At 41.5% G+C, this 25,310-nt stretch overlaps 1 protein-coding gene across 2 annotated transcripts in view; it reads left to right on the forward strand.

Moving 5' to 3' along the window:
• LOC143521712 (uncharacterized) overlaps window positions 1-21,895 on the forward strand; it is a 37,387-nt gene extending 15,492 nt beyond the window's left edge. The window contains exons 8-19 of one of the 2 annotated variants that reach the window (XM_077014938.1): window positions 414-1,337; window positions 2,202-2,669; window positions 4,552-5,022; window positions 5,213-5,470; window positions 5,611-5,865; window positions 5,948-6,187; window positions 6,669-6,926; window positions 7,621-7,923; window positions 20,595-20,864; window positions 21,122-21,200; window positions 21,364-21,453; window positions 21,588-21,895. In XM_077014938.1, coding sequence (XP_076871053.1) covers window positions 1,189-1,337; window positions 2,202-2,669; window positions 4,552-5,022; window positions 5,213-5,470; window positions 5,611-5,865; window positions 5,948-6,187; window positions 6,669-6,926; window positions 7,621-7,923; window positions 20,595-20,864; window positions 21,122-21,200; window positions 21,364-21,420 — 2,808 coding nt within the window. In that variant the 5' untranslated portion in view covers window positions 414-1,188 and the 3' untranslated portion in view covers window positions 21,421-21,453; window positions 21,588-21,895. Of the gene's footprint in view, window positions 1-413; window positions 1,338-1,752; window positions 2,670-4,551; window positions 5,023-5,212; window positions 5,471-5,610; window positions 5,866-5,947; window positions 6,188-6,668; window positions 6,927-7,620; window positions 7,924-20,594; window positions 20,865-21,121; window positions 21,225-21,363; window positions 21,454-21,587 lie in introns of those variants that run through there. The other variant, XM_077014948.1, reaches the window with a different exon arrangement.
• Window positions 21,896-25,310: the final 3,415 nt, after the last annotated feature.

Raw genomic sequence — 25,310 nt, forward strand, 5'->3', positions numbered from 1 at the left:
ATAGACCACCCAGTGTGTTACTTCTCAAAGAAGTTTGCTAGACACCAATTGGCCTATAGCACCATAGAGAAGGAAGCATTAGCTCTCCTTTTGGCCTTACAACATTTTGAGGTTTACCTGGGTAGTAGTTCTGAACCTATTTGTGTTCACGGATCACAATCCTTTGACTTTCTTGCATCGAATGTCCAATCTGAACCAACGCCTTATGCGCTGGTCCCTTATTATCCAAGGTTTTAACATTTGTATTAAACACAAACGGGGCTCTGAGAATGTTGTGGCAGATACCCTCTCTAGGTGTTAATTGGAATGTGTTGGGTTACCTGTGATTTGGTGGGAGGTCTCACACTTATGGGGGGGGGTGTTATGTCCTATGATAGTGTTGTGTATTGTGTTTGCTGTCTGTTCCGCTCCAGACTCCGCTCCAGACTCCGCTCCAGACTCCGCTCCAGACTCCGCTCCAGACTCCGCTCCAGACTCCGCTCCAGACTCCGCTCCAGACTCCATTTCACCCTGCACTATATAAGGCCCTTCCCGGTGCCTCCCAGCGAGACATTTTTGCTCCTTGGTGGTGTTGGTTGTTAGTTAGTAGTATTCTGCATTTGTACCTCTTAGAACTCTGGTTTTTGACTGCTTTGAACTTGTTTATGCTTTTTGCCTTTGCCCCTGTTGGATTGTCTGCCGGTTGTACATTTTGTAAATATTCTACGTGTTGTTGGTGTTCTGGTAAGTAGGGAGTGGCTGCCATTTTGTTTTGGGATTTGGGTTTGTTTGTATGGTTTTTTTGTTAGGGAGTTAGGGTAGTATTGTATGTTTGTTTTCTGTTAGAGTAATTAGTGTTTGGTTTATTTTATAGTTCAGTTCTGTTTATGTTGGCCTGGGCCACTCCTGAAGCTGAGACCAGTTACGTGTATGTATATATCTTGTAAATTACAATTTCTGTATAATACACCTTTAACCACCCACTCCTGTTGTCCCGTCATCACTAACATTCGCACTGCTGTTCACATACACCACTGTTACGGTCCTCACGCCTAGACAGGCCGTAACAATGATTATGAAGTCAAGATTGATATTTGTGATTTCCTGCTGGATTTGTGCTCACGTGTGAAGGACTATGAGACTCAAACAGGCAGGAGTTTCCTTCCAGCATTACAGCCAGTTTACCAGTCAGCTCCTGCAGTCTGGAACATGGACCTCTCAAAGAGAAAGACCTCCGTCTTCCTAGAAGTGCTGAAACTCCAAACAGTGAAGAAACCAGTATTTCTGTGGGTCTGGTCAGATGAAGAGAGTGAAGTGAGGAGTTTCCTTCAGTGTCTGCCCTACATCTCCCAGCTCAGGTGAGTGAGAAGCAGGTTTAATGTTTATACTGAGTTTTTCATTAAAGGTTATGAGTTGGGTCGTCTTTATTTAGTGTAGAGTTTAGCGTAGTGGTTGACCCCCTTGACTCCTCACACTACACTCACTGTAAATTGTTATTGTAAGTTATTCAGATGAGAGTTTGCTGACTGTAAATGAATGAAATGCTGCTTTGTCATCTGTTCTGAATGTGATCACAGGGTACCCGCGGGTCCTTAAAAAGTCTTAAAATGTCTTAAATTTAGTTTTCCATATTCAAGGCCTAAAAATGTCTTAAAATGTCTGGAATTTTATGAGGGGAGGCATTAAATTATTATAAGTGTGTGTTGTTCAGTTGTTCTGGCGCGATGTGAACTTTGCCGAATCTAGCGCTAATGCAGAAAATAACCGCTCCAGGGTCCTAGTGCTAGATTCCTAGCGTTGGAGTATACAGCCTCAACAACGTCAACAATTTTCGTTCGCCAACACCCACCCCCCCCCCGGCAAACGTGGTAGACCACACCTGCATCCCCGGTAATAGTATTATTTTTTCTTGTGAGAGGTATTAAAAAGGTCTTAAAAGTCATTGAATTTGAGATTTAAAAATGTGCAGATACCCTGGATCAGTGCTCAGACCTGTAAATCATGATAACAATGTGGTGTGTTTACTTTGTAGGAGTTTTTGTTCTGTCTGTCCTAGTCCACAAACACATAGAGAAAAACAACACAGAAGCAAAGAAAAGTAATAGAGGGTGTGGACACTGTAATAGACATTGACTATCTGACCAAATTATGTCATTTCAGTGTCCCTGTTATTACTTTGTATTTCTGCTCATTTTATTTTGTGTGACTCTGTATTCCAACAGGTTTGAGTATCGTGTTCTTAATAATAAAGAACAGAGAAGATCTGCAGTGGAGTTTCTGCTGAATCTGATTGTTACAGCAGCAGAGTGTGATGCAGCTACAGGAGAGAGTTTCACTAAGCTGCTGACATCTGTGTGCAGCTACACAACCTTCCCTTTCTATTATGGTGATGGTGTTGATAATATTTATTATGTGAAGGTTGATATTTGTGATTTCCTGCTGGATCTATCCTCACGTGTGAAGGACTATGAGACTCAAACAGGCAGGAGTGTCCTTCCAGCATTACAACCAGTTTACCAGTCAGCTCTTGCAGTCTGGTACATAGACCTCTCAGAGAGAAAGACCTCCCTCTTCCTAGAAGTGCTGAAACTCCACACAGTGAAGAAACCAGTAGTGCTGAGAGGCTGGTCAGATGAAGAGAGTGAAGTAAGGAGTTTCCTTCAGTGTCTGCCCTACATCTCCCAGCTCAGGTGAGTGTGAAGATTTTATAAATACTACATGTGTAATGTTTAAAATGAGGGTTTTTCCTTCAAGGTTTGGCCATTGTCTTTGTTTTTGTCAGTTCATATCTTCCTGAGTGTGTTCAGCATATTCTGCAGGTTAGTTGCGTGAATGAAATCTTGATTTGTAGTTGATATAAGTTTGCACAGTGATCAGGCTTATACATTCTTACAGGATTTAACAAAGACAGCTTGTGATGGTTATTGGTGACCTTTTGTAGGTCTGTACCATTTAAACTCACCTTAAAAAATAATTACAGTATTCAACTGTGCAGAATTACAAAACTTTTCTACATACTTCATATGCTTAACTGTTTGGTAGCCCTCAGTGAAGTTTATGGTTTGCCTTTGAGATCAGCTGTGATACACTATTTTTCTTCATATTGTAGCGAGAGGATGCAAAAGCTTCTGGTGATTGTATTAGCTAATCAGAATTATTCTTCATATGGAAATATGAGCTTTATGATGCAATTCACAAACTATTATGTTATAGACTCAGAGTATGGATCCATTAGCAGGTATAAAGGGTTTAATAAAGGACAAAAGGCAAACAACTACAAACCAGTCCAGGGTCTAAACCAGAAGAGCTACAGAAATAACAGACAAAGGTACAAACGAATGAGACAGGAGGCAAAAACAGGAGGTAACAGGTCAAAACACAGAACAATAATGAGAGAAGTAGATAAACAGCTTGGTACACTTTCACAAAAGAATCAGCAACACTTCACAAGGAGCTGCTGTGGCCATCTGGCTTATGTAGGCAAAGTAATCAGTGGAATTCACAACAGCTGAAACAGGAGTCTTCAGTATTCTGGAGATGGAGCCCTCTGGTGGTGAGAGGAGTAGTGGGGGGTGAGTGATCTATCAGTAGTGGGGGGTGAGTGGTCTATCAGTAGTGGGGGGTGAGTGGTCTATCAGTAGTGAGGGGGTGAGTGGTCTATCAGTAGTGAGGGGGGTGAGTGGAGTGATCTATCAGTAGTGGGGGGTGAGTGGTCTATCAGTAGTGGGGGGGGTGAGTGGAGTGATCTATCAGTAGTGGGGGGTGAGTGTTCTATCAGTAGTGGGGGGTGAGTGGTCTATCAGTAGTGGGGGGTGAGTGGTCTATCAGTAGTGGGGGGGGTGAGTGGAGTGATCTATCAGTAGTGGGGGGTGAGTAGAGTGTTCTATCAGTAGTGGGGGGTGAGTGGTCTATCAGTTGTGGGGGGTGAGTGGAGTGTGTTATCAGTAGTGAAGGGGGGTGAGTGGAGTGGGCTAGCAGGAGGTAGATGAGTCTGGGGAGGACACAGCTTCACTAAACAGATCAGGACTGTGGACTAGCCTGTCTGGAGAGGACACAGCTTCACTAAACAGATCAGGACTGTGGACTAGCCTGTCTGGAGAGGACACAGCTTCACTAAGTTCATTGTCAGAATTTCTATAATGAAATGTTAAAAGATAAATAAAGTGAAACAAGAAAAGTGAAGACACTAACGTGATTAAGTGTACCAGGCTGCACAAGCAGGTCCACACACACACTGAGACATCATTACTAGTGTGTGTGAGAAAGAGGAGATAGTGAAACATGTTATATGATAGGGGTCATAATCATGTGAAATTCTATATGGTTGTGGTGAATTTCTTGTGTTACACTCAAGGTTTCTTTGGTCTGTTTTGCGTCTCTCATTATCCACAAACACATGCAGGCAGGTCTGTGTGTTTAGAGGAGACATGAACCAGCGTTCAGACTAATGGTGGTGTTACTGTACTGGAAATGGTCTGTTTACAGCAAACTGTACAAATTAATCGGTTATGTCTTCTGATTTCTACTAATTCTACTAATTCTGTGTTTTCTGTGAACTCTTTATTCCAACAGGTTTGAGGATGATATTCTTCATATTAAAGAAAAGAAAATGTCCACCCTCCAGTTTCTGCTGAAGCTGATTGTTACAGCAGCAGAGTGTGATGCAGCTACAGGAGAGACTTTCACTAAGCTGCTGACATCTGTGTGCAGCTACACAAACTTCCCTTTCTATTATGGTGATGATGTTGATGATGATTATTATAATTTGAAGGTTCATATTTGTGATTTCCTGCTGGATCTGTCCAAACATGTGAAGGACTATGAGACTCAGACAGGCAGGAGTGTCCTTCCAGCATTACAGCCAATTTACCAGTCAGCTCCTGCAGTCTGGAACATAGACCTCTCAGAGAGAAAGACCTCCCTCTTCCTAGAAGTGCTGAAACTCCACACAATGAAGAAACCAGTAGATCTGAGAGGCTGGTCAGATGAAGAGAGTGAAGTGAGGAGTTTCCTTCAGTGTCTGCCCTACATCTCCCACCTCAGGTCTGCATTTGACATTTCAGAATAGCATCAGAATATTTAAAGTGAATATTTTATGTCTTATTTACATAAATATTAAATATTAATGAATGACTCTTAGGTTCAACATTCCATCTTTTAACACTCACTGATCTGTGTACAGAATGTAAATGTTTCCTTACTTAACTGTAAGTGTTTTTGTTTGCTGTTGCAGTGGTGCTGATCCATACATCCCGTCTCTGTGTAAAGAGCTCCAGTCCAGAGATCAGGCAGGACAGGTGTCTCCTCTGCTCCAGGCCCTGGACTTCACCCTCTCTCTGGGAGGACAGTTGTCCACTCCCAGCTGCAGGGCTGTGGGGAGAGTGCTGGGTCTCTCAGCCTCCACACTCAACCTCACTCTAAACCCACGAGCCATCTCTCTCAGAGGAGTCAGGCTTCTGTTCACACACATCACACACCTGCGCACACTCAGGCATGTGGCATTATATTATATTATTGAATTATTATATTCTAAGTAATTTAGTTTAACCTGAGGCAGATTACATTTATTATTGCAGGACTTTGTTAAATTACTAAGAGTAAACGGTGTAAATGGTGTTTGTTGTTGTGCAGTGTGAGTGGTGCTGTGGTGGTGAAGATGGTACGAACATTGAGGACAGTGAGATCTCCTGCTCCAGTCACTGTTGAGGAACTTTCACTCATCCACACCAGCACACAGCAGCCAGAGGGGGCGCTGTCCAGGGTCCTGAGCAGCTTGGCTTCTCTCCTGAGACTCTGGAGGGTCCAGTGTCTGAACCTGACTGACCACAAGATGGAGGCCCAGTCTCTCACTGTCCTGCTGTGTCACCAGGGCCCTCTGACCATCAGGTCTATTGTGGTTGGTTTGTCAGTTATTGTTAATAGATAAAAGTACCAGTTTGTGATGCCATTTTCTGATGTGTATGTGCAGGTTGTGTGAGGAGACTCTCCAGCAGCTGACTGTAGTGGTGTATGAAGCTCAGGAGGAGGAGCTTACTCACTGCTTCCTGCAGAAAGTGGGCAGAGACCTGACTTCCTGCACTCTGACCTGGGAAGTGATTCACTATTTCCTGCAGTATGAAAGTGTTACTGTGAACTTTAGGAAGAGTGACATTGGACAGCAAAACCCCAGAGAACTTCTGTCTGTACTGGACAGACTTCAGATCAGACGGTGAGAGACAACAGTGATGTGTGGCTCAGATTTAAAGATCTTCACACAGTTAACACGTCCAATGAACAGTTCATGTGCTTTCATTATACTGCACAACGTTAGATATGGGAATTGAAGTGTTTGTGTGTGTTTGTGTGTGTTTGTGTGTGTTTGTGTGTGTTTGTGTGTGTTTGTGTGTGTTTGTGTGTGTTTGTGTGTGTGTTTGTGTGTGTGTTTGTGTGTGTGTTTGTGTGTGTGTTTGTGTGTGTGTTTGTGTGTGTGTTTGTGTGTGTGTTTGTGTGTGTGTTTGTGTGTGTGTTTGTGTGTGTGTTTGTGTGTGTGTTTGTGTGTGTGTTTGTGTGTGTGTTTGTGTGTGTGTTTGTGTGTGTGTTTGTGTGTGTGTGTTTGTGTGTGTGTTTGTGTGTGTGTTTGTGTGTGTGTGTGTGTGTGTGTGTGTGTGTGTATATATATGTGTGTGTGTGTGTGTGTATCTTCTCCCCAGTCTGAGTCCCAGATGTGTACTGTCCATCATCACAGAGATCTATCAGACTGGCTCTGCTCACTGTGTGTCCAGTCTGTTGAGTTCAACAGAGAACTGCATCACCCTGAACAGCAAAGAGCTGGACTCTGTCCACTGTGCTGCCCTGTGCTTCACCCTCCAGCACTGCACAGCAGTCTCTCTCAGCCTGCTGTTCACCTCCATACCAGAGGGGGAGCTGGAGAGCATCGTGCCTCTGCTCCAACACGTCTCCCACCTCAGGTTTATTAAATCAAACATTTAACTGTGTGTATGTGTGTGTTTTTCTGTGTTCTCAGTGTGGACATGAATGTCTTGAATGTCTTACTGAAATAGTCTCTCTTCTCTCAGTGTGGACATGAATGTCTTGAATGTCTTACTGTAATAGTCTCTCCTCTCAGTGTGGACATGAATGTCTTACTGTAATAGTCTCTCTTCTCTCAGTGTGGACATGAATGTCTTGAATGTCTTACTGTAATAGTCTCTCTTCTCTCAGTGTGGACATGAATGTCTTGAATGTCTTACTGAAATAGTCTCTCTTCTCTCAGTGTGGACATGAATGTCTTGAATGTCTTACTGTAATAGTCTCTCTTCTCTCAGTGTGGACATGAATGTCTTGAATGTCTTACTGTAATAGTCTCTCTTCTCTCAGTGTAGACATGAATGTCTTACTGTAATAGTCTCTCTTCTCTCAGTGTAGACATGAATGTCTTACTGTAATAGTCTCTCTTCTCTCAGTGTAGACATGAATGTCTTACTGTAATAGTCTCTCTTCTCTCAGTGTGGACATGAATGTCTTGAATGTCTTACTGTAATAGTCTCTCTTCTCTCAGTGTGGACATGAATGTCTTGAATGTCTTACTGTAATAGTCTCTCTTCTCTCAGTGTAGACATGAATGTCTTGAATGTCTTACTGTAATAGTCTCTCTTCTCTCAGTGTGGACAGGCTGCTGTTGCTGAGGCTGCTCCACTGCTGCAGTGTCTCTGAGCTCCAGCAGGGGGCAGCAGTAGTTCTGCTCTCTGCTCTGCAGCACAGGCTGGACTTCTCCTGCAGCTCTGCTCTGGACCTGACAGAAGACTCACACACACACACACTGACTCTGAGCACTGAGGACTGCAGAGTCGTCTCCGTGGCCGTCCAGAGAGCTCACACACACACACAGCTCACTCTACACGACTGTGAGATAGAGGAGGCAGGAGTGGAGCAACTCTTCCCCATTATACACACAGTCACCCTGCAGTAAGACTCCCACTCACAACACACACACTCACCTTCCTGCAGAGGAGAAGGAGTTGTATCATATTAATGTGTGAAAATAGCATTAATGTTAGTAGTTATGTGAGTGTATTAATATTAGGGGTGGGCATAGATTAATTTTTTTAATCTAAATTAATCTCACTGAAATCTTGAAATTAATCTAGATTAATCTATATTAAAATGGCTCATATGCGTGCTACCCAAGTAATGACTAAAAGTCAGTCTTTGAGATAGGGTTTCTTAATACAGAGGGTGCATTAGACATGCTCAATAAAATGTAGGCTACTCGTGTTCAACGGTTTATTCAGTTAAACATGAATTTGTAAGCCTACATTAAAAATTAAAAGGGGTTTGTAATTAAAAGGGGTTGATAACATCATTAAAAACATTAAAAGGGGTTGATGCATTAAAAGGGGTTGATAACATCTTTATTCAGGTAAACATGATATTTGAAATGTAAGCCAACATTTAGTACATTTAACCTCATGGACGTAAAAAAGCCGGTCTTGGTCCTCTGCAGTTTTAACGGTTAAAAAGGAATATTTAAATATAGCCGCAAGCGGCAATTGGCGGGTTCACACACAAATAGGCCACTTGGCTTCAATAGGCAATAGACCCAATAGGTCCTTTAGACCCAAAAGAAGCTGTTTGAGTGGAAAAAATGCACAAATAAATCAATGTGCAAAAAAATGTTCAATTGGGGCACTAAAGGCCCAAAAAGGATCAAAATAATGTGTATTGGCAAAATGATTCAAATCACAGAACTAAATCACATGCTGAGATCAGCTTTGTGTGTGTGTTTGTGTGGTATTTCATGTGAGAAATAGTTTTCAGTCCGTTCCGATGTTTGGCCACTAGATGGAGCCCAAGTACTACCATACTGATATCTCATTAATCTCAGTAATGCAATATGACATTTTGGTGAATTAAAAGGTTCATTTCTGGTCAGGCAGTGCACTTTTTGTTATAAGATGCAATTGCAATGTTATAGAACTTATTGATCTGGACAATACAAGACCAATTACTTGTCTGTATTCTGCATAACAAGATTGCAGCATGAGTTTTTATGTTTTCTTAGGTTTTTGGGTACTGTAGCGCCCCCGACAGGCCAATTTGAACCAAACTTGGCGTACCTCACAAGGACTTCAGGATATAAAAGCCTTTCAAATTGGGAATTGATTGCATACATGGTTTATGAGTTATAGCAATATAGGTCATATATGGCATGGCCACAATGATATAATGGGAAAATGGACCAATCAGAAAAATAAAAATCCAACATTTTTTTACTCAGTTTTTACCTACAGAGTCTACTGATTATGCTCATAGCAATTTTTCCATAATTGGATCAAATTCCTATGACTAGTTTGTAAATAGCTATTTTCAAACAATAGATGAATGTGACAAAAGTATGCATTTTTTAATAGGACTTGTAATTGCAAAGTTGTCAGGTCTACTGCAAGGAATAAAATGAAACAAGTTGCATGTTCCTAAGTGAAAATTTGGAGGAGTTATGCATGATTTTCACAAATAGCGCCACCTAGTGGCCATATGTTTTAAAACTGCACAGCATGACACATAGTCCTGAGATATGCACAGTGGTGAGGTTTCATGTTGTTTGGCCAATGGTAAGTCTGTCAAATGGCCAATTATTTCAAATAAAAATTAATTGGCTCATGGCGGCCATGTTTTTTGAGTGATGATGTCATCATTGTGTGTCTTGATATCACTTGGGCCCCTGATGATGCCTGTAAAGTTTTGGCTTGATGTGACTAATGGTTTCTGAGAAACAGTTTTTCCCATGTTATAGCGCCCCCTATTGGACAATCGTGGCCAGCTTTGACCGATGACCTCGGAGTCATGTGCCCTAACAACTGTTAAAATTTTATGAAGATCGGTCAAAGCGTTGCTGAGATATGGCTGTTTAAGTAAATTTGGCCACGCCTTGGAGCTATTGATTGACATGTGTCAGCCAGACTATATGCAAATCTCAAAATGTTTTTAAGCAACTTTGATAATGAGATTCTCCTGAATATTTTGACACCAAGGTTGTGGTGATCCGATAAAAATCCAGGGACTAGTATAAAAAAGTAGGTTTTGCATATTATGCAAATTAGCAAAAAATCTAAGTAGGCGGAGCTTAATGGTTCTTGAGGCTTTTTTGTTTGGCTTGAGCCAAGGAATCCATCAGAAGTGGAATTTTGTTTCTAGGCCCTACGGTTTGGGAGATATGGACCAAAACGCAAAATGGTGCGCTATAGCGCCACCATCAGGCCAATGTGGGTCTCTGTGCTTTAGCACGGTCTCGCAAAGAGACTACACCATCCTGCCAAGTTTGGTCTTCCTGGGCCTTACGGTCTAGGCTGCAGTATGCGTTTTATCAGTAGAAAAATAATAATAAGAAAGAAAGAAAGAAAGAAAGAAAGAAAAAACCCGACAATAACAATAGGTTTCCCACACTGTGTGTGTGAACCCTAAATATAGCCGCAAGCGGCAATTGGCGGGTTCACACACGAATAGGCCACTTGGCTTCAATAGGCAATAGACCCAATAGGTCCTTTAGACCCAAAAGAAGCTGTTTGAGTGGAAAAAATGCACAAATAAATCAATGTGCAAAAAAATGTTCAATTGGGGCACTAAAGGCCCAAAAGGATCAAAATAATGTGTATTGGCAAAATGATTCAAATCACAGAACTAAATCACATGCTGAGATCAGCTTTGTGTATGTGTTTGTGTGGTATTTCATGTGAGAAATAGTTTTCAGTCCGTTCCGATGTTTGGCCACTAGATGGAGCCCAAGTACTACCATACTGATATCTCATTAATCTCAGTAATGCAATATGACATTTTGGTGAATTAAAAGGTTCATTTCTGGTCAGGCAGTGCACTTTTTGTTATAAGATGCAATTGCAATGTTATAGAACTTATTGATCTGGATCATACAAGACCAATTACTTGTCTGTATTCTGCATAACAAGATTGCAGCATGAGTTTTTATGTTTTCTTAGGTTTTTGGGTACTGTAGCGCCCCCGACAGGCCAATTTGAACCAAACTTGGCATACCTCACAAGGACTTCAGGATATAAAAGCCTTTCAAATTGGGAATTGATTGCATACATGGTTTATGAGTTATAGCAATATAGGTCATATATGGCATGGCCACAATGATATAATGGGAAAATGGACCAATCAGAAAAATAAAAATCCAACATTTTTTTACTCAGTTTTTACCTACAGAGTCTACTGATTATGCTCATAGCAATTTTTCCATAATTGGATCAAATTCCTATGACTAGTTTGTAAATAGCTATTTTCAAACAATAGATGAATGTGACAAAAGTATGCATTTTTTAATAGGACTTGTAATTGCAAAGTTGTCAGGTCTACTGCAAGGAATAAAAAGAAACAAGTTGCATGTTCCTAAGTGAAAATTTGGAGGAGTTATGCATGATTTTCACAAATAGCGCCACCTAGTGGCCAAATGTTTTAAAACTGCACAGCATGACACATAGTCCTGGGATATGCACAGTGGTGAGGTTTCATGTTGTTTGGCCAATGGTAAGTCTGTCAAATGGCCAATTAATTCAAATAAAAATTAATTGGCTCATGGCGGCCATGTTTTTTGAGTGATGATGTCATCATTGTGTGTCTTGATATCACTTGGGCCCCGGATGATGCCTGTAAAGTTTTGGCTTGATGTGACTTATGGTTTCTGAGATACAGTTTTTCCCATGTTATAGCGCCCCCTATTGGACAATCGTGGCCAGCTTTGACGTATGACCTCGTAGTCGTGTGCCCTAACAACGGTTAAAATTTTATGAAGATCGGTCAAAGCGTTGCTGAGATATGGCTGTTTAAGTAAATTTGGCCACGCCTTGGAGCTATTGATTGACATGTGACAACCAAACTGTATGCAAATCTCAAAATGTTTTTAAGCAACTTTGATAATGAGACTCTCCTGAATATTTTGACACCAAGCTTGTGGTGATCCGATGAAAAACCAGGGACTAGTACAAAAAAGTAGGTTTTGCATATTATGCAAATTAGCAAAAAATCTAAGTAGGCGGAGCTTAATGGTTCTTGAGGCTTTTTTGTTTGGCTTGAGCCAAGGAATCCATCAGAAGTGGAATTTTGTTTCTAGGCCCTACGGTTTGGGAGATATGGACCAAAACGCAAAATGGTGCGCTATAGCGCCACCATCAGGCCAATGTGGGTCCCTGTCTCTATTTCTCTCATTGCACACCTGCTGCACCTTGCTGGCAAGTTTGGTCTTTCTGGGCCTTACGGTCTAGGCTGCAGTATGCGTTTTACAGGGGGAAAAATAATAATAAATATAGCCGCAAGCGGCAATGAGCGGGCTCCTCGCAAGTGGCATAGGTACCGACTTGCATGCCTGCGGCGAAGGCATAGTAGATATGGCTAGGCCAGTGTGTATGTGAAACCTATTGGTAGGCCAGTGCATGTGTGTGCATGTGTAATAGAGAGAGAGAGGGGTTTGGTGTGATAATGTTTGTTTTCATCAGTTAGAGCTGTGTATGTGTGTGAGTGATTGCATATAATGGGCAGTCTTAGTTGTCACAGTGAACTCACATGTCTGACATGACAGTGTATGTGCTCAATTTGTGATGCATACACATAAGTAGGTGTATGTGTGTGTGTGTGTGTGTGTGAATTAGGTGTTTATATGTGTTACTCTAATGTATGAGTAGGCATGGCTAAGGCAGTGTGTATGTGAAGCTTATAGGGAGGCCTGTTTTTTCTGTGAGTGCATGTGAAATAGAGAGAGGGAGGGGGAGACAGAGACCATGGGTTGTTAAGTGTTAGAAGGTTGGGGGAGTGTGGGGGGGAGTGGATGAGAGGGGCACTCTGCGTGTGTGAGAAGTGAGTGCATGTGAAATAGAGAGAGGGAGGGGGAGACAGAGACATGGGTTGTTAAGTGTTAGAAGGTTGGGGGAGTGTGGGGGGAGTGGATGAGAGGGGCACTCTGCGTCTGCGAGAATGAGAGCGTGCGTGCCTGCAAAAGGCTCTCTACCGCTCCTTGCACTGCTGAGTATGGAAATTGAAAATATTCACTGTAGAGTCATTTGTGGACGGATTTAGCTCAAATTTGGCACATATCACCTCAATGGTCATGTGAATGTGCATGTCAATTTTCATAAACATAGGACATACTATAGCGGAGTTATTAAAATATGAATTTGATGTGTTATGATGGTACCATTGTGATGCATATGAAAAATATAAATTTGTGGAAATCTTAGGATTTTTTGCACAACATTTGCATTGCATAGTCTGCTGAGTATATCAAGGTATGATTTGAGGTGATGGAGTGAAAATCCTAGGCGTAGTATGGAAAGTGGAAATTATACATATTTGATAATATATGAAAATCCGTACATTTTTGTAAAGCACTTGCAATTACAAAGTTGTTAAGGATTCTACGTAGAATCATATGAGTCCAAGTTTGTTGTTTTATGTCATACTATGTGGGCGTAATTCAGGAGTTTCTAGTATAGCGCCACCTAGTGGTGCAATTGCCATCATACCCCAGTATGTCTTAGAGGGTGTGCACCTGAACATGCCATGTGAGTTTCAGGTCAATTGACATATGTAAAGCTTGTAAAGCTTGTGAAATTGTATACTGACAGCTAATTGGTCGATGGTGGCGGCCATATTGGACATATGATGGTGCAGACCTAGGACCTGTCTCAGAGGTGCATGTAGATGATGCATACCAAGTTTCGTGTTATTTGGCCAATCGGTGTGTGCAGGAGAGTTTTTTGGCAGTTATAGCGCCCCCTAGGTGTGAATGTGTGCCAAAATGTATGGGCAGGTGTAGACGCCCAACAGGTACATGTATATGAAATTTGGTGTGAATATGTAAAAGTATGCATGAGATACAGCAGAAAATGTGCATTTTTGGCTGTGAAATTTTTGCCCCTTGACTTGTGTGGCATGTGGCCACGCCCATGTGCAGAAATGTGCATTTTTTGTTAAAGATTATTAAAGTTCAGACTCTTCTGAACGTTTTGATACCACATATGTGCATGTATGTGAAAAATCCAGGGACTAGTTAGCTCTCAAAAATGTGTGCGATTTTGCATATTATGCAAATTAGCTCGAAAACGAAGTAGGCGGAGCTTATGGGTTCTTGAGGCTTTTTGGTAGGTTTGGAGACAAGGAACATGTATATGAAAAAAATTTTAATTTAGGACATACGTGGTACTGGCAATTTACTTGAATGCGTTTGCGTGCGCTGTAGCGCCACCTATGGGCGGATTTGGCTGGCGTCTTGCGCCTGAGTAGCGGGAGGGACTACTACCTATTGACCAAGTTTCAAGTCTGTAGGCCTTACGGTTTGGGCTGTGCGATCCGTTTTAAGGCAGAAAAAGAATAATAATAATAATAAATATAGCCGCAAGCGGCGATTGGCGGGTTCACACAAAAAAAGGCACAAAAGCCCAAAGGGTCTTTTAGACCAACAAGTGATATGAAGCTACTTCAGTCCAAAAAATGGACAGATCAAGTAATTTGCAAAAAATTATTCAACTGGGGCAATAAAGGCCCAAAAGATCAAAACAAAATGTAATGGCAAAATGATTCAGATCATAGAAGTTAATCAAATGCTGTGATTAGCTTTGTATGTGTGTGTTTGTGTGTTTTTTCATGTATGCAGTAAGGGCTTCTTGAGGCTTTTTTGGTTGGCTTGAGCAAAGGAATACAGCTGAAGTAGAATTTTGTTTCTAGGCCATACAGTGTGGAAGATATTAGCAAAATGATTCAGACCATACAACTAAATCAAATGCTGAGATGAGGTTAAAAGCACTGACACACTGACCCAGGGGCCTAGTCAAATAAATATACCTTTGGCTGAATTTGTCAGAAGTTGTGAACATAGCAGCAGGAGAGCTCTTGTTAATGCCCCACATGTAAACCCCACTCTTTAACCCTTTTCATTCAGCTGACAAAATCTGTCACATGTGAATCTCAAACAAACCAGAGTGATGGCTTACTATACAATAAAATAACACAAATATTCTTATCTTTGCCTGTTCATGATGTTCTCATCCCTACTCTGACATGTTATCACTGTTGTGCCCATAGTAGGGAGGCCACTAGGAATGTGCATCTAACAAGACTTTGATGATAAGTAAAGCATGCAGTTATATAGAGGTTGTGTGTGAAATGTGAATTACATATCTCTGTCCTCTCTTATGTCATTTCAGGATGTATAGAGGGCATGAGTTGAGAGTGTGGATGGAAAAATGAAGCTAAATATCAGTTAATGGCTAGAGAAATGTATATATGAAGCATATAGGAAGTCATGTGTGAGGGTGTGGAAAAAAGAAGCTAAATATCTGTATATTAGTCACTGGGTAATTGGTAGTAATGGCTAGAATTAGTGTGTATGTAAAACCTATAGGCCAGAGAGGCCTTTGTTTTTGTGAGTGCATGTGAAAGAGAGAGAGGGAGGAGGGAGAGCCCAAGGGTTGTAAAATGTTAGAAGGATGGGGGAGTGGAGGAGGGGGCAGCGTGTGCGAGAATGGCACGTGCGTGTGGGCTGAGCAGTTCTCGTCTTCTCCCTGCACAGCTCAGTATGGAAAATGAAAATATTCACTGTAGAGCTGTTTGTGGACGGATTTGGTTCAAACTTGGCAAACAGCACATCAATGGTCATGTGAATGTGGATGTCAATTTTCATAACAATCAGACATACTATGGCGTAGTTATTGAACTGTGAATTTGATGTGTTACAATGGTAGCATTGTGATGCATATGAAAAATATTAATTTGTGAAAACCTTAGGATTTTCTCCCTAATCTTAGCATTTCAGAGTCTGCTGAGTATTACAAGGTGTGATTTAAAGGTGATGGAGTTAAAATGCTAGGACTAGTATGAAAATGACAAGTTATATATATTTGATAATAGTGAAAAAGTGGTACATTTTTGCAAAGCACATGTAATTAGAAAGTTGCTAGGAATTCTGCATACAATCATATGAGTGCAAGCATTTCTTGATAAGTGAAAATATGTAGGAGAAATTCTGGATTTTCTAGTATAGCGCCACCTAGTGGTGCAATTCCCTTCTAACATGAGTATGTCTTAGAGGGTGTGTACATGAACATACCATGTCAGTTTCATGTGTATGTACCTATGGTAAGTTTGTCAAATGGCCAATTAATTCAAAGTAAAATTTATTAGCTCATGGCGGCCATGTTTTTTGAGTAATGATGTCATCATTGTGTGCCTTGATACCACTTGGGCCCCTGATGATGCCTGTAAAGTCTTGGCTTGATGTGACTAATGGTTTCTGAGAAACAGTTTTTCCCATGTTATAGCGCCCCCTATTGGACAATCTGGGCCAGCTTTGACCTGTGACCTCTGAGTCATGTGCCCTAACAACTGATAAATTTCCATGAAGATTGGTCAAAGCATTGCTGAGATATAGCTGCTGAAGTAAATTTGGCCACGCCTCAGAGCTATTGATTGACATGTGACAACCAGACTGTATACCAATGTCACAGTTTTGTTGATATTCCTTGATAATGAGATTCTTGTGAATATTTTGACACCAAGATTGTGGTGATCAGATGAAAAACCAGGGACTAGTATAAAAAAGTAGGTTTTGCATATTATGCAAATTAGCAAAAAATCTAAGTAGGCGGAGCTTAATGGTTCTTGAGGCTTTTTTGTTTGTCTAGAGCCAAGGAATTCACCTGAAGTGGAATTTTGTTTCTAGGACCTACGGCGTGGGAGATATGGACCAAAACGCAAAATGCTGCGCTATAGCGCCACCATCAGGCCAATGTGGGTCTCTGTACTTTAGCATGGTCCCGCAAAGAGACTCCACCAATCTGCAATGTTTGGTGTCTCTGGGCCTTACGGTCTAGGCTGCAGTATGCGTTTTATCAGTAGAAAAATAATAATAAGAAGAAAAAAGAAGAAAAATTCTAGCAATTACAATAGGTTTCCCACACTATGTGTGTGAACCCTAATAAGGAGAAAAATCCTAACAATTACAATAGGCCTCCAGCACCTTTGGTGCTCGGAGCCCTAATAAGAAATATAGCCGCAAGCGGCAATTGCGGGTTCACACACGAAAAAGGCAAAAAAGCCCAAAAAATTGGCAAAATGATTCAGATCAGAAGTAAATCACATGCTGTGAGTAGCTTTGTGTGTATGTGTGTTTGTGTGTTTTTTGATTTAAGCAGTACATCTTGGCTTGAGCCAAGGAATACAATAGAAGTAGTATTTTGTTTCTAGGCCCTACAGTGTGAAAGATATTGGAAAATAAAAGTGAAAAGAAGCTGTTTGGGTTTGGCCAGTGTGTACTCTACAGATAGTTTGTGATGACATCTGCGTGTGTCAGAAAGGGAGACACAGAAATAGCACATCTGGCTAGGGCTGCATTTATGTGAACAATATAGGAAGGCCTGCATGTGTCTATACATGATTAGGACTGTATATTACCGACAGAGAGAGATTGAGGGAGCCAGAGACTATGCTTTGTTAATTCACTCCTTGCACACCTTGCACGCCTAACATGACTGTCCGTGTATTCAAAGTATGAACGTAGTCTGCAAAGCCTGCCATAACATGACTGACATGACTGGCATGACTGACATAACTGATATGACTGGAATGACTTCACTGGCATGATGAACAAAAATAACATGACTGATATGACTGACAACTGGCATGACTGGAATGAGTGACATGACTAGCATGACTGTAATGACATGACTGATATGAGTGACATGACTGGCATGACATGACTGATATGACTGACACGACTTATGTCTGACATGACTGGACTGACATGACTGACATCTGCTTGTGTCAGAAAAGGAGACACAGAAATAGCACATCTGGCTAGGGCTGCATCTATGTGAACAATATAGGAAGGCCTGCATGTGTCTATACATAATTGGGCCTGTATATTACCGACAGAGAGAGATTGAGGGAGCCAGAGACTATGCTTTGTTAATTCACTCCTTGCACACCTTGCATGCCTAACATGACTGTCCGTGTATTCAAAGTATGAATGTGGACTAACATGACTGATATGACTGACATAACTGGCATGACTGTAATGATTTGATTATTTGACTTATATGACTGACATGACTGATATGACTGGACTGAAATGACTGGCATGGCATGCCTGATATGACTGATACGACTGACATTGCTGGCATGAATGACATATACTATACATATACTATAAATATGCATACAAACTATACATACATTTAGGTAGAAGTGTGTGTGTGTGTGTGTGTGTGTGTGTTTTAGTCAAAGAGTAATGGGTATACATGGCTAGGGCAGTGTGTATGTTAAACCTATAAGTAGGTGTGTGTGTGTGTGTGTGTGTGTGTGTGTGTGTGTGTGTGTGTGTGTGAGAGAGAGAGAGAGTGTGTTTTCAAAAACAGAAGCTAAACGTCAGTTTGTGTGTTTGTATCTGGGTTACTCATAGCGAAATGGGTAGGTATGGCAAGGGCAGTGTGAAAGCTACAGAGGCCTGTGTTTTTGTAAGTGCATGTGAAAGAGAGGGGGGGAGGTAGAGCCCATGGGTTGTAAAGTGTTGGAAGCAAGGGGGAGTGTGAGGGGAGTGGAGGAGGGGGGGGCAGAGTGTGTGAGAAAGGCACGTGCGTGTGTGGCTTAGCAGCTGTGTATGCCTCCCTCCACTGCTTTGTATGGAAAATGAAAATATTCACTGTAGAGCTGTTTGTGGACGGATTTGGCTCAAAATTGGCACATCGCACCACAATGGTCATGTGAATGTGGATTTCAATTTCCATAACAATCAGACATACTATGGCGTAGTTATTGAACTGGGAATTTGATGTGTTATGATGGTAGCATTGTGATGCATATGAAAAATATTAATTTGTCAAAAACTTAGGATTTTTTCGCTAATCTTAGCATTTCAGAGTCTGCTGAGTATTACAAGGTGTGATTTAAGGTGATGGAGTTAAAATGCTAGGACTAGTATGAAAATGGCAAGTTATATATATTTGATAATAGTGAAAAAGTGGTACATTTTTGCAAAGCACGTGTAATTACAAAGTTGCTAGGAATTCTGCATACAATCATATGAGTGCAAGCATTACTTGATAAGTGAAAATATGTAGGAGAAATTCTGGATTTTCTAGTATAGCGCCACCTAGTGGTGCAATTCCCTTCCAACATGGGTATGTCTTAGAGGGTGTGTACATGAACATACCATGTCAGTTTCATGTGTATGTACCTATGGTAAGTAGGTCAAATGGCCAATTAATTAAAATTAAAATTAATTGGCTTATGGCGGCCATGTTTTTTGAGTGATGAGGTCATCATTGTGTGTCTTGATACCACTTGACCCCATGATGATGCCTGTAAAGTTTTGGCTTGATGTGACTAATGGTTTCTGAGAAACAGTTTTTCCCATGTTATAGCGCCCCCTATTGGACAATCGTGGCCTGCTTTGACCTGTGACCTCCGAGTCATGTGTCCTAACAACTGATAAATTTTTATGAAGATTGGTCAAAGCATTGTTGAGATATAGCTGCTGAAGTAAATTTGGCCACGCCTCAGAGCTATTGATTGACATGTGACAGCCAGGCTGTATGGAAATGTCACAATGTTGGCGATAGGTTTTGATAATGAGATTCTTCTGAGTAGTTTGATACCAAGATTGTGGTGATCAGATGAAAAACCAAGGAGTAGTAGGCAAAAGTAGGTTTTGCATATTATGCAAATTAGCAAAAAATCTAAGTAGGCGGAGCTTCATAGTTGTATATGAAATGTCCTATTGAATTGAGCCAAGGAATGCATAGGAAGTGGAATTTTGTTTCTATGACTTATGGTATGGGAGATATGGGCCAAAATGTCACATAGTGTGCTATAGCGCCACCATCAGGCCGATGTGGGTCCCTATAAGTGAGTGTGGTCCTTTTGACCTAGAGAACAAGTTTGGCAAGTTTGGTGTGTCTAGGCCTTACGGTTTAGGCTGCAGTATCATTTATAGACAGCAAAATGGGCAAAAGAATAATAATAATAAGAAAAACGCTAACAATTACAATAGGGTTCCCACACTATGTGTGTGTGAACCCTAAAAATCTCAGCAATTACAATAGGTTTCCCACACTACGTGTGTGAACCCTAAATAGCGGCAAATCTAGCGCTAGGACCATGCAGAAAACGACCTCTCCGAGTTCCGCTCCGGTAACACTTTACGTTCCTAAAATGAATTTTCCATGAAGCAAACCTGGCGACTTCGTGGCTGCATCCACATAAAAACACGAACGATTTGTAATTCACAGGTTTGAAAACTCGTTCTCGCCCCTACTGTGCAATTTGGTTAGGAATACAATCGAGCTAAACTATCAAGTTGAAAGTCATCATAGTTTGCTTACCCATTTTGACCCAGTTCCCAACCCAACTTTAAGAATAGATTAACGGCGATAATTTTTATATCGCCCGATAAGAGTATCAAATTAACGAACGCCGTTAACGGCCCACCACTAATTAATATTAATAGAACTGTCCATGTTGGTGAATGTGGTGTGTGTGTGTGTGTGTGTGTGTGTGTGTGTGTGTGTCCATGTTGGTGAATGTGGTGTGTGTGTGTGTGTGTGTGTGTGTGTGTGTGTGTGTGTGTGTGTGTCCAGGTGCAGTAAAGCCGTGCTGCTCCAGTTTCTGTCTCTGGTCCGTGTCGGGTCCGAGTTGGAGTGTGTGAGACGTGCTGTGTCTCTCTCCCGGGCCCTGGGTGGGGAGGTGGACCTCAGTCACACCCGGCTGGACCAGCAGGCCTGTGGGTCCCTGGCGCTGGTTCTGGAACATTCTGAAGGGCTGTCAGAACTGGACCTCAGCCACTGCCAGCTCACTGACCACTGCCTGCAGCTGCTGTGTCCACAGCTCCACAAAGCCCACGTCCTGGAGTGAGTGGAGAAGTGGAGAAATATGACCAGAAACTTCATCTTTCAGCTTCTTACCTGACGCATGAACACATCATGAACATGAGATGAAGGAAAATGCAGCATTGAAATATCTGACAATTAGTGTCTCAGGTCCACTGTCACAAATATATTTATTCATTCACTCTAAATCACAGTGTAGTATTACAAGAATGTGTTGATTTACATTGTTGTGTTGGGATTCCTGTACAATGTGGTAATTATAATCCATCTAATTTCAGCCTCAGTCACAATGACATCACTGATGTGTCAACAAAGAGGATCTATGATACTGTCTCCACCAACACCAATATTCACACTGTGAGGGAAGAGAGTGTGTGTGTGGTGTGTTTAGGTCTATAATACTTGGTCTTATGTATTTAAATGTACAAGCAGTACAGTGTGTGTGTGTGCGTGTGTATATATATATATATATATATGTGTGTGTGTGTGTGTGTGTGTGTGTGTGTGTGTGTATCTACAGGCTCTTCAACAACAGAATTACGGACAGACAAGTCTTCCTCTCAGACAAGCGCTTTGAGATCTGGTGATGTTGATGTGCTTTTAATAGGAGGTAATGAGTGGTAGTTATTTTTTATATAATCTTTTTATATGAATATTACAATTTGTATATAAAATATAATTTATATCCATTCATTCATCCATCCATCCATTCTTATCCTTCTATCCGGGTTTCCCTCTCCCCAGCCACCTCTTCTAGCTCTTCTGGGAGGATACTGAGGCGTTCCCAGGACATCAGAGATATAATCTCTCCAGCGTGTCCTGGGTCTCCTCCCAGTTGGACATGCCTGAACCACCTCACCTGGCTCCTCTCTACGTGGAGGAGCAGCAACTCTTCTATTTTTTATGGTTTTATTACCAACATTCACTTCTCAGTAACACCCTAGCCCTACTGCCATGATGAAATATTCATTTATGTCTATTTCATGATTGAATATTCATTTATCTGTATATTTCGTGTTGGGCTGTCCTATATTAAACTCTGTGGAATATGATGGTGCTGGTCTCTCTCATTAATTTATATGGATTTATATCAAACATTTATAGTAGAACAAATATCATAATGCCATAAAGCAAAGAGCCATGAAGGGTCAAAAGGTCAAAGTCTGAGTGTCTGCTGTCATTAACTGGGTTATACTGGAGGTCAGATTTTCTCCACCCAGTCCTCCATATTTTTGCATTTTTGCTCTTTCCTGTAATGTACGACTCCTCCCCTCCTGTGAATTATGTTCGTGTCTGTGTCATACTTCCATGTTTTTGGTTTGTCCATGCACGTCCTACCAGAGGCCTTCAGAGGCTGCCCCGCCTACTCCAGAGTCTTGCCAGAAGTCTTCTGAGGCCTGCCAGAGGCTTGTTCCACAGGTTCACTAGAGGTCTGCTCCAGGATCACTACCCATTTTGTCTTCGCCTGATCTCCAGCCTTCAGTCCACTTTCCCCCAATTTAGTTCCTGTGTTGACACCCGTTCCCAGTCCATTTCCCCCCAGTCTCACTCCCCAGTCTCCTCCTATTTCTAGACCAGTTCCCTCCGTTATGGTTCTGAATCCTGTCCAGTCTCGTCTTGTCATGTCCAAGTCTGGTCCTGTGTCTAGTTTTGTTCCCACAGTCAACCCCTCTGTTCCTGCCCCCCTGCCTACGTACCTACCTTTGACCCCTTGAGATACTGCGTCCGTTACTTTGTTTGATTTCCAGTGGCATAACAGTGGTTTTGTTTTCAAGTCCTGGATTAATATGTCCTACAGGGATGGACTACTCACAAAACAGGGCAACATTAAAGGAGGAAACAGTCACTGTTTTGATTTGATTAAGAAGAATTCCACTGAATTTATCACAACTTGGGAAACATTTATCGGCTTTCTGCAAAATTAATATCCCAGACTCAAACTCAACCTAGTCATTAACAATTATTCTCCCAACAGATACCAGTATTCAATAATAGACTGTTAGACTAAGTGTTTGTATTTACAGCCCAACAATAACAGTGTAACTCATGTTTAGATTTGAAGTTAAGTTTCAAGTCCTTACCACGATCCAACATATATATTTTTGATAATAGATATTTCAATAAAAATGTATTCCTCTCATAAGTATTGTTTATTATAGTGATACACCCCATACAAGACACACTTCCTTTCCATTAGTTTGCCTCAGTTATATTTTTAAAGTGTTAAATGTGTAAAGAACACGTGCACAGAAGAACCAACGTGATGTGTTGGTGGAGTGTTAGTGTGTGTTGAGCTGAGCTTTCAGACACAAAGACTCATTTATTGCTGCACAGGATTATGTTGGTCATCTATATTACATCATCTGATGAGGTTTAATAGAACTAATCACTTGTGTCTGTTTCTCTTCTTGTGTAACGCTGCTCGCGCAGCAGAGCAAGAGGATGGACACAATCGCTGAGAAGAGCGAGATTTATTCAAGGGCATACCATATTCGTCGTCACTTAGCCAGTCCGGGTCTATAACGGGAGGGCAGTCCGTAAAACATGCATACACGGGCATCACAAAGACAGGGGACACGAGCACATACAATGAATCAAAAAGCAGGAACACACAATGAACAAACAGTCAAAATACCAGACGAAGGACAAGGGAGACTCAGGGGCAAATATACACAGGTCTGAAACAAGGAACAGGTGTGAATGATAATACAGGGGCGTGGCAACAAACGAGGAATCACGAAGACAAACGAGCTGGGCGGGATGAACAGACACGGAACACAGACATGAGGGAGTTCGGAGTGACAGCTACGGGAGGCGGGCACGGTCATACGTGACATCTTGTTAGAACACAACAAAGATATATTTACAACCACAACACATTTAAGCTTATTTACTTTAATATGTCAATAGTCTTGGTTTAGTATATTAATAGTCCCTTTAAAAATAATAATAGGCTAATAACCCTTTTGGTTACAAGGTTTCCAAATGAGAGACTCTGTCCAGGGTTCTTTTTTGCACATTTTTCAACATTAATCAGATAAATATGCTCATATTCTGCTTCTTCCAGGTCCACATCTTTTGAATGTTTTGAGTGTCCACACATAATAACAGAAGCTGATGGTGTTTCCCAGTGTCCTGTCTGACATCTCTGCACATTCTGCACAATCAGTGTTGTGTGCCAATGAGCACATGAGACAACAAACACATTCAGTTAAATACTCAGGTGGTTATACACGTGGAACTGTATGTTCATCTGTCACATCCTAATATCAACGGTGTCTTATACTTTACCCAGTAGCGCCTCCTGCTGCCTAAAAAAATTGTAACAGCTCTTTAAAAGGCCCTTCAAAAACTTCTGCTTAAAACGTTCGCATGTATTACCAGCATTGTTTAAACATTACATGGTGTGATATAGCAGGTCAGCATGTTAAAATGTAAGAAATTGGGCAAGATTCATTTAATACATTATGCGAGGTTGTTAGTCAGGATGTTGAGACAGGTATTCATTTAAAAACAGCTTTATTAGCTTGAATGCTGCGCAGTTTAGCGCTTAGCACAAAGACACTTCAACATTCAAACGGAGAGATACACAACACAAAGTAGACTCAACAAAGACGAACACGGAATACAACCAAGACGCACATTAAATACCTGACACATAACTAGCCCCAGAGTTGAAGAAGCTCTTTTGAATGCCACTCTGACCAGGTACATGACGTCACGGCCATGACGTGAAGATGTTCATCCATCACTGGACGGCAGGGAGCAAAGCCAAGCAGCACAGCAGGACGTGTTTCACTGATAGATGAACTTCAGCTTCAGGAAAGGTCAGAATGTTCAGCATAAAATATTTCACCACGGAGGTTATGTCTAGGGTTCTGAAATTATACTTTTTTATTTCAGGTGAAAAATGCATGTATTGTGTCGTGGTGATGTGACGCTCGATGAGGAGGCACGACGAACGTCGAACTGTGCAACGAATAACGTTTATTGTGAACACATACACATGAAGCTCCGTGCGGCGTGCGAAGAGAAAGCACACCTCTCACACAGGCACGAAACTTTAGACAAAGACGAGCACAAGACACTGCGCGAACGCACATTAAATAGGTGATTAACACAGACCCTCGTGATCTCGAGACAAGGCACAGGTGATACTACGAACACGCTCACAGACAACCCACACCCACGGAAGTACTAATATGGACATAACAGCACGCAGACAACATAGCGGCACGCCCACAGCTGTCACCGTAACAGGTGACATGTTGGTGACATTAAGTTGATAACATTTAATTCATTATGAAAGGACTTAATGACGCTTCCCATACGTCAGACTGTTATTAGATAAATTGCAGTTACATTGGTGAATCCGTATGTTTACATTTCATCTGAATAATACAAAAATTGAAACTGAAAAGCTGAAATATTTTTAAATGAAATTATTTTATTCCCAGAATCAGCTTT

The sequence above is a fragment of the Brachyhypopomus gauderio genome, chromosome 1 (assembly GCF_052324685.1).
Source record: "Brachyhypopomus gauderio isolate BG-103 chromosome 1, BGAUD_0.2, whole genome shotgun sequence".
Lineage (NCBI taxonomy): Eukaryota > Metazoa > Chordata > Actinopteri > Gymnotiformes > Hypopomidae > Brachyhypopomus > Brachyhypopomus gauderio.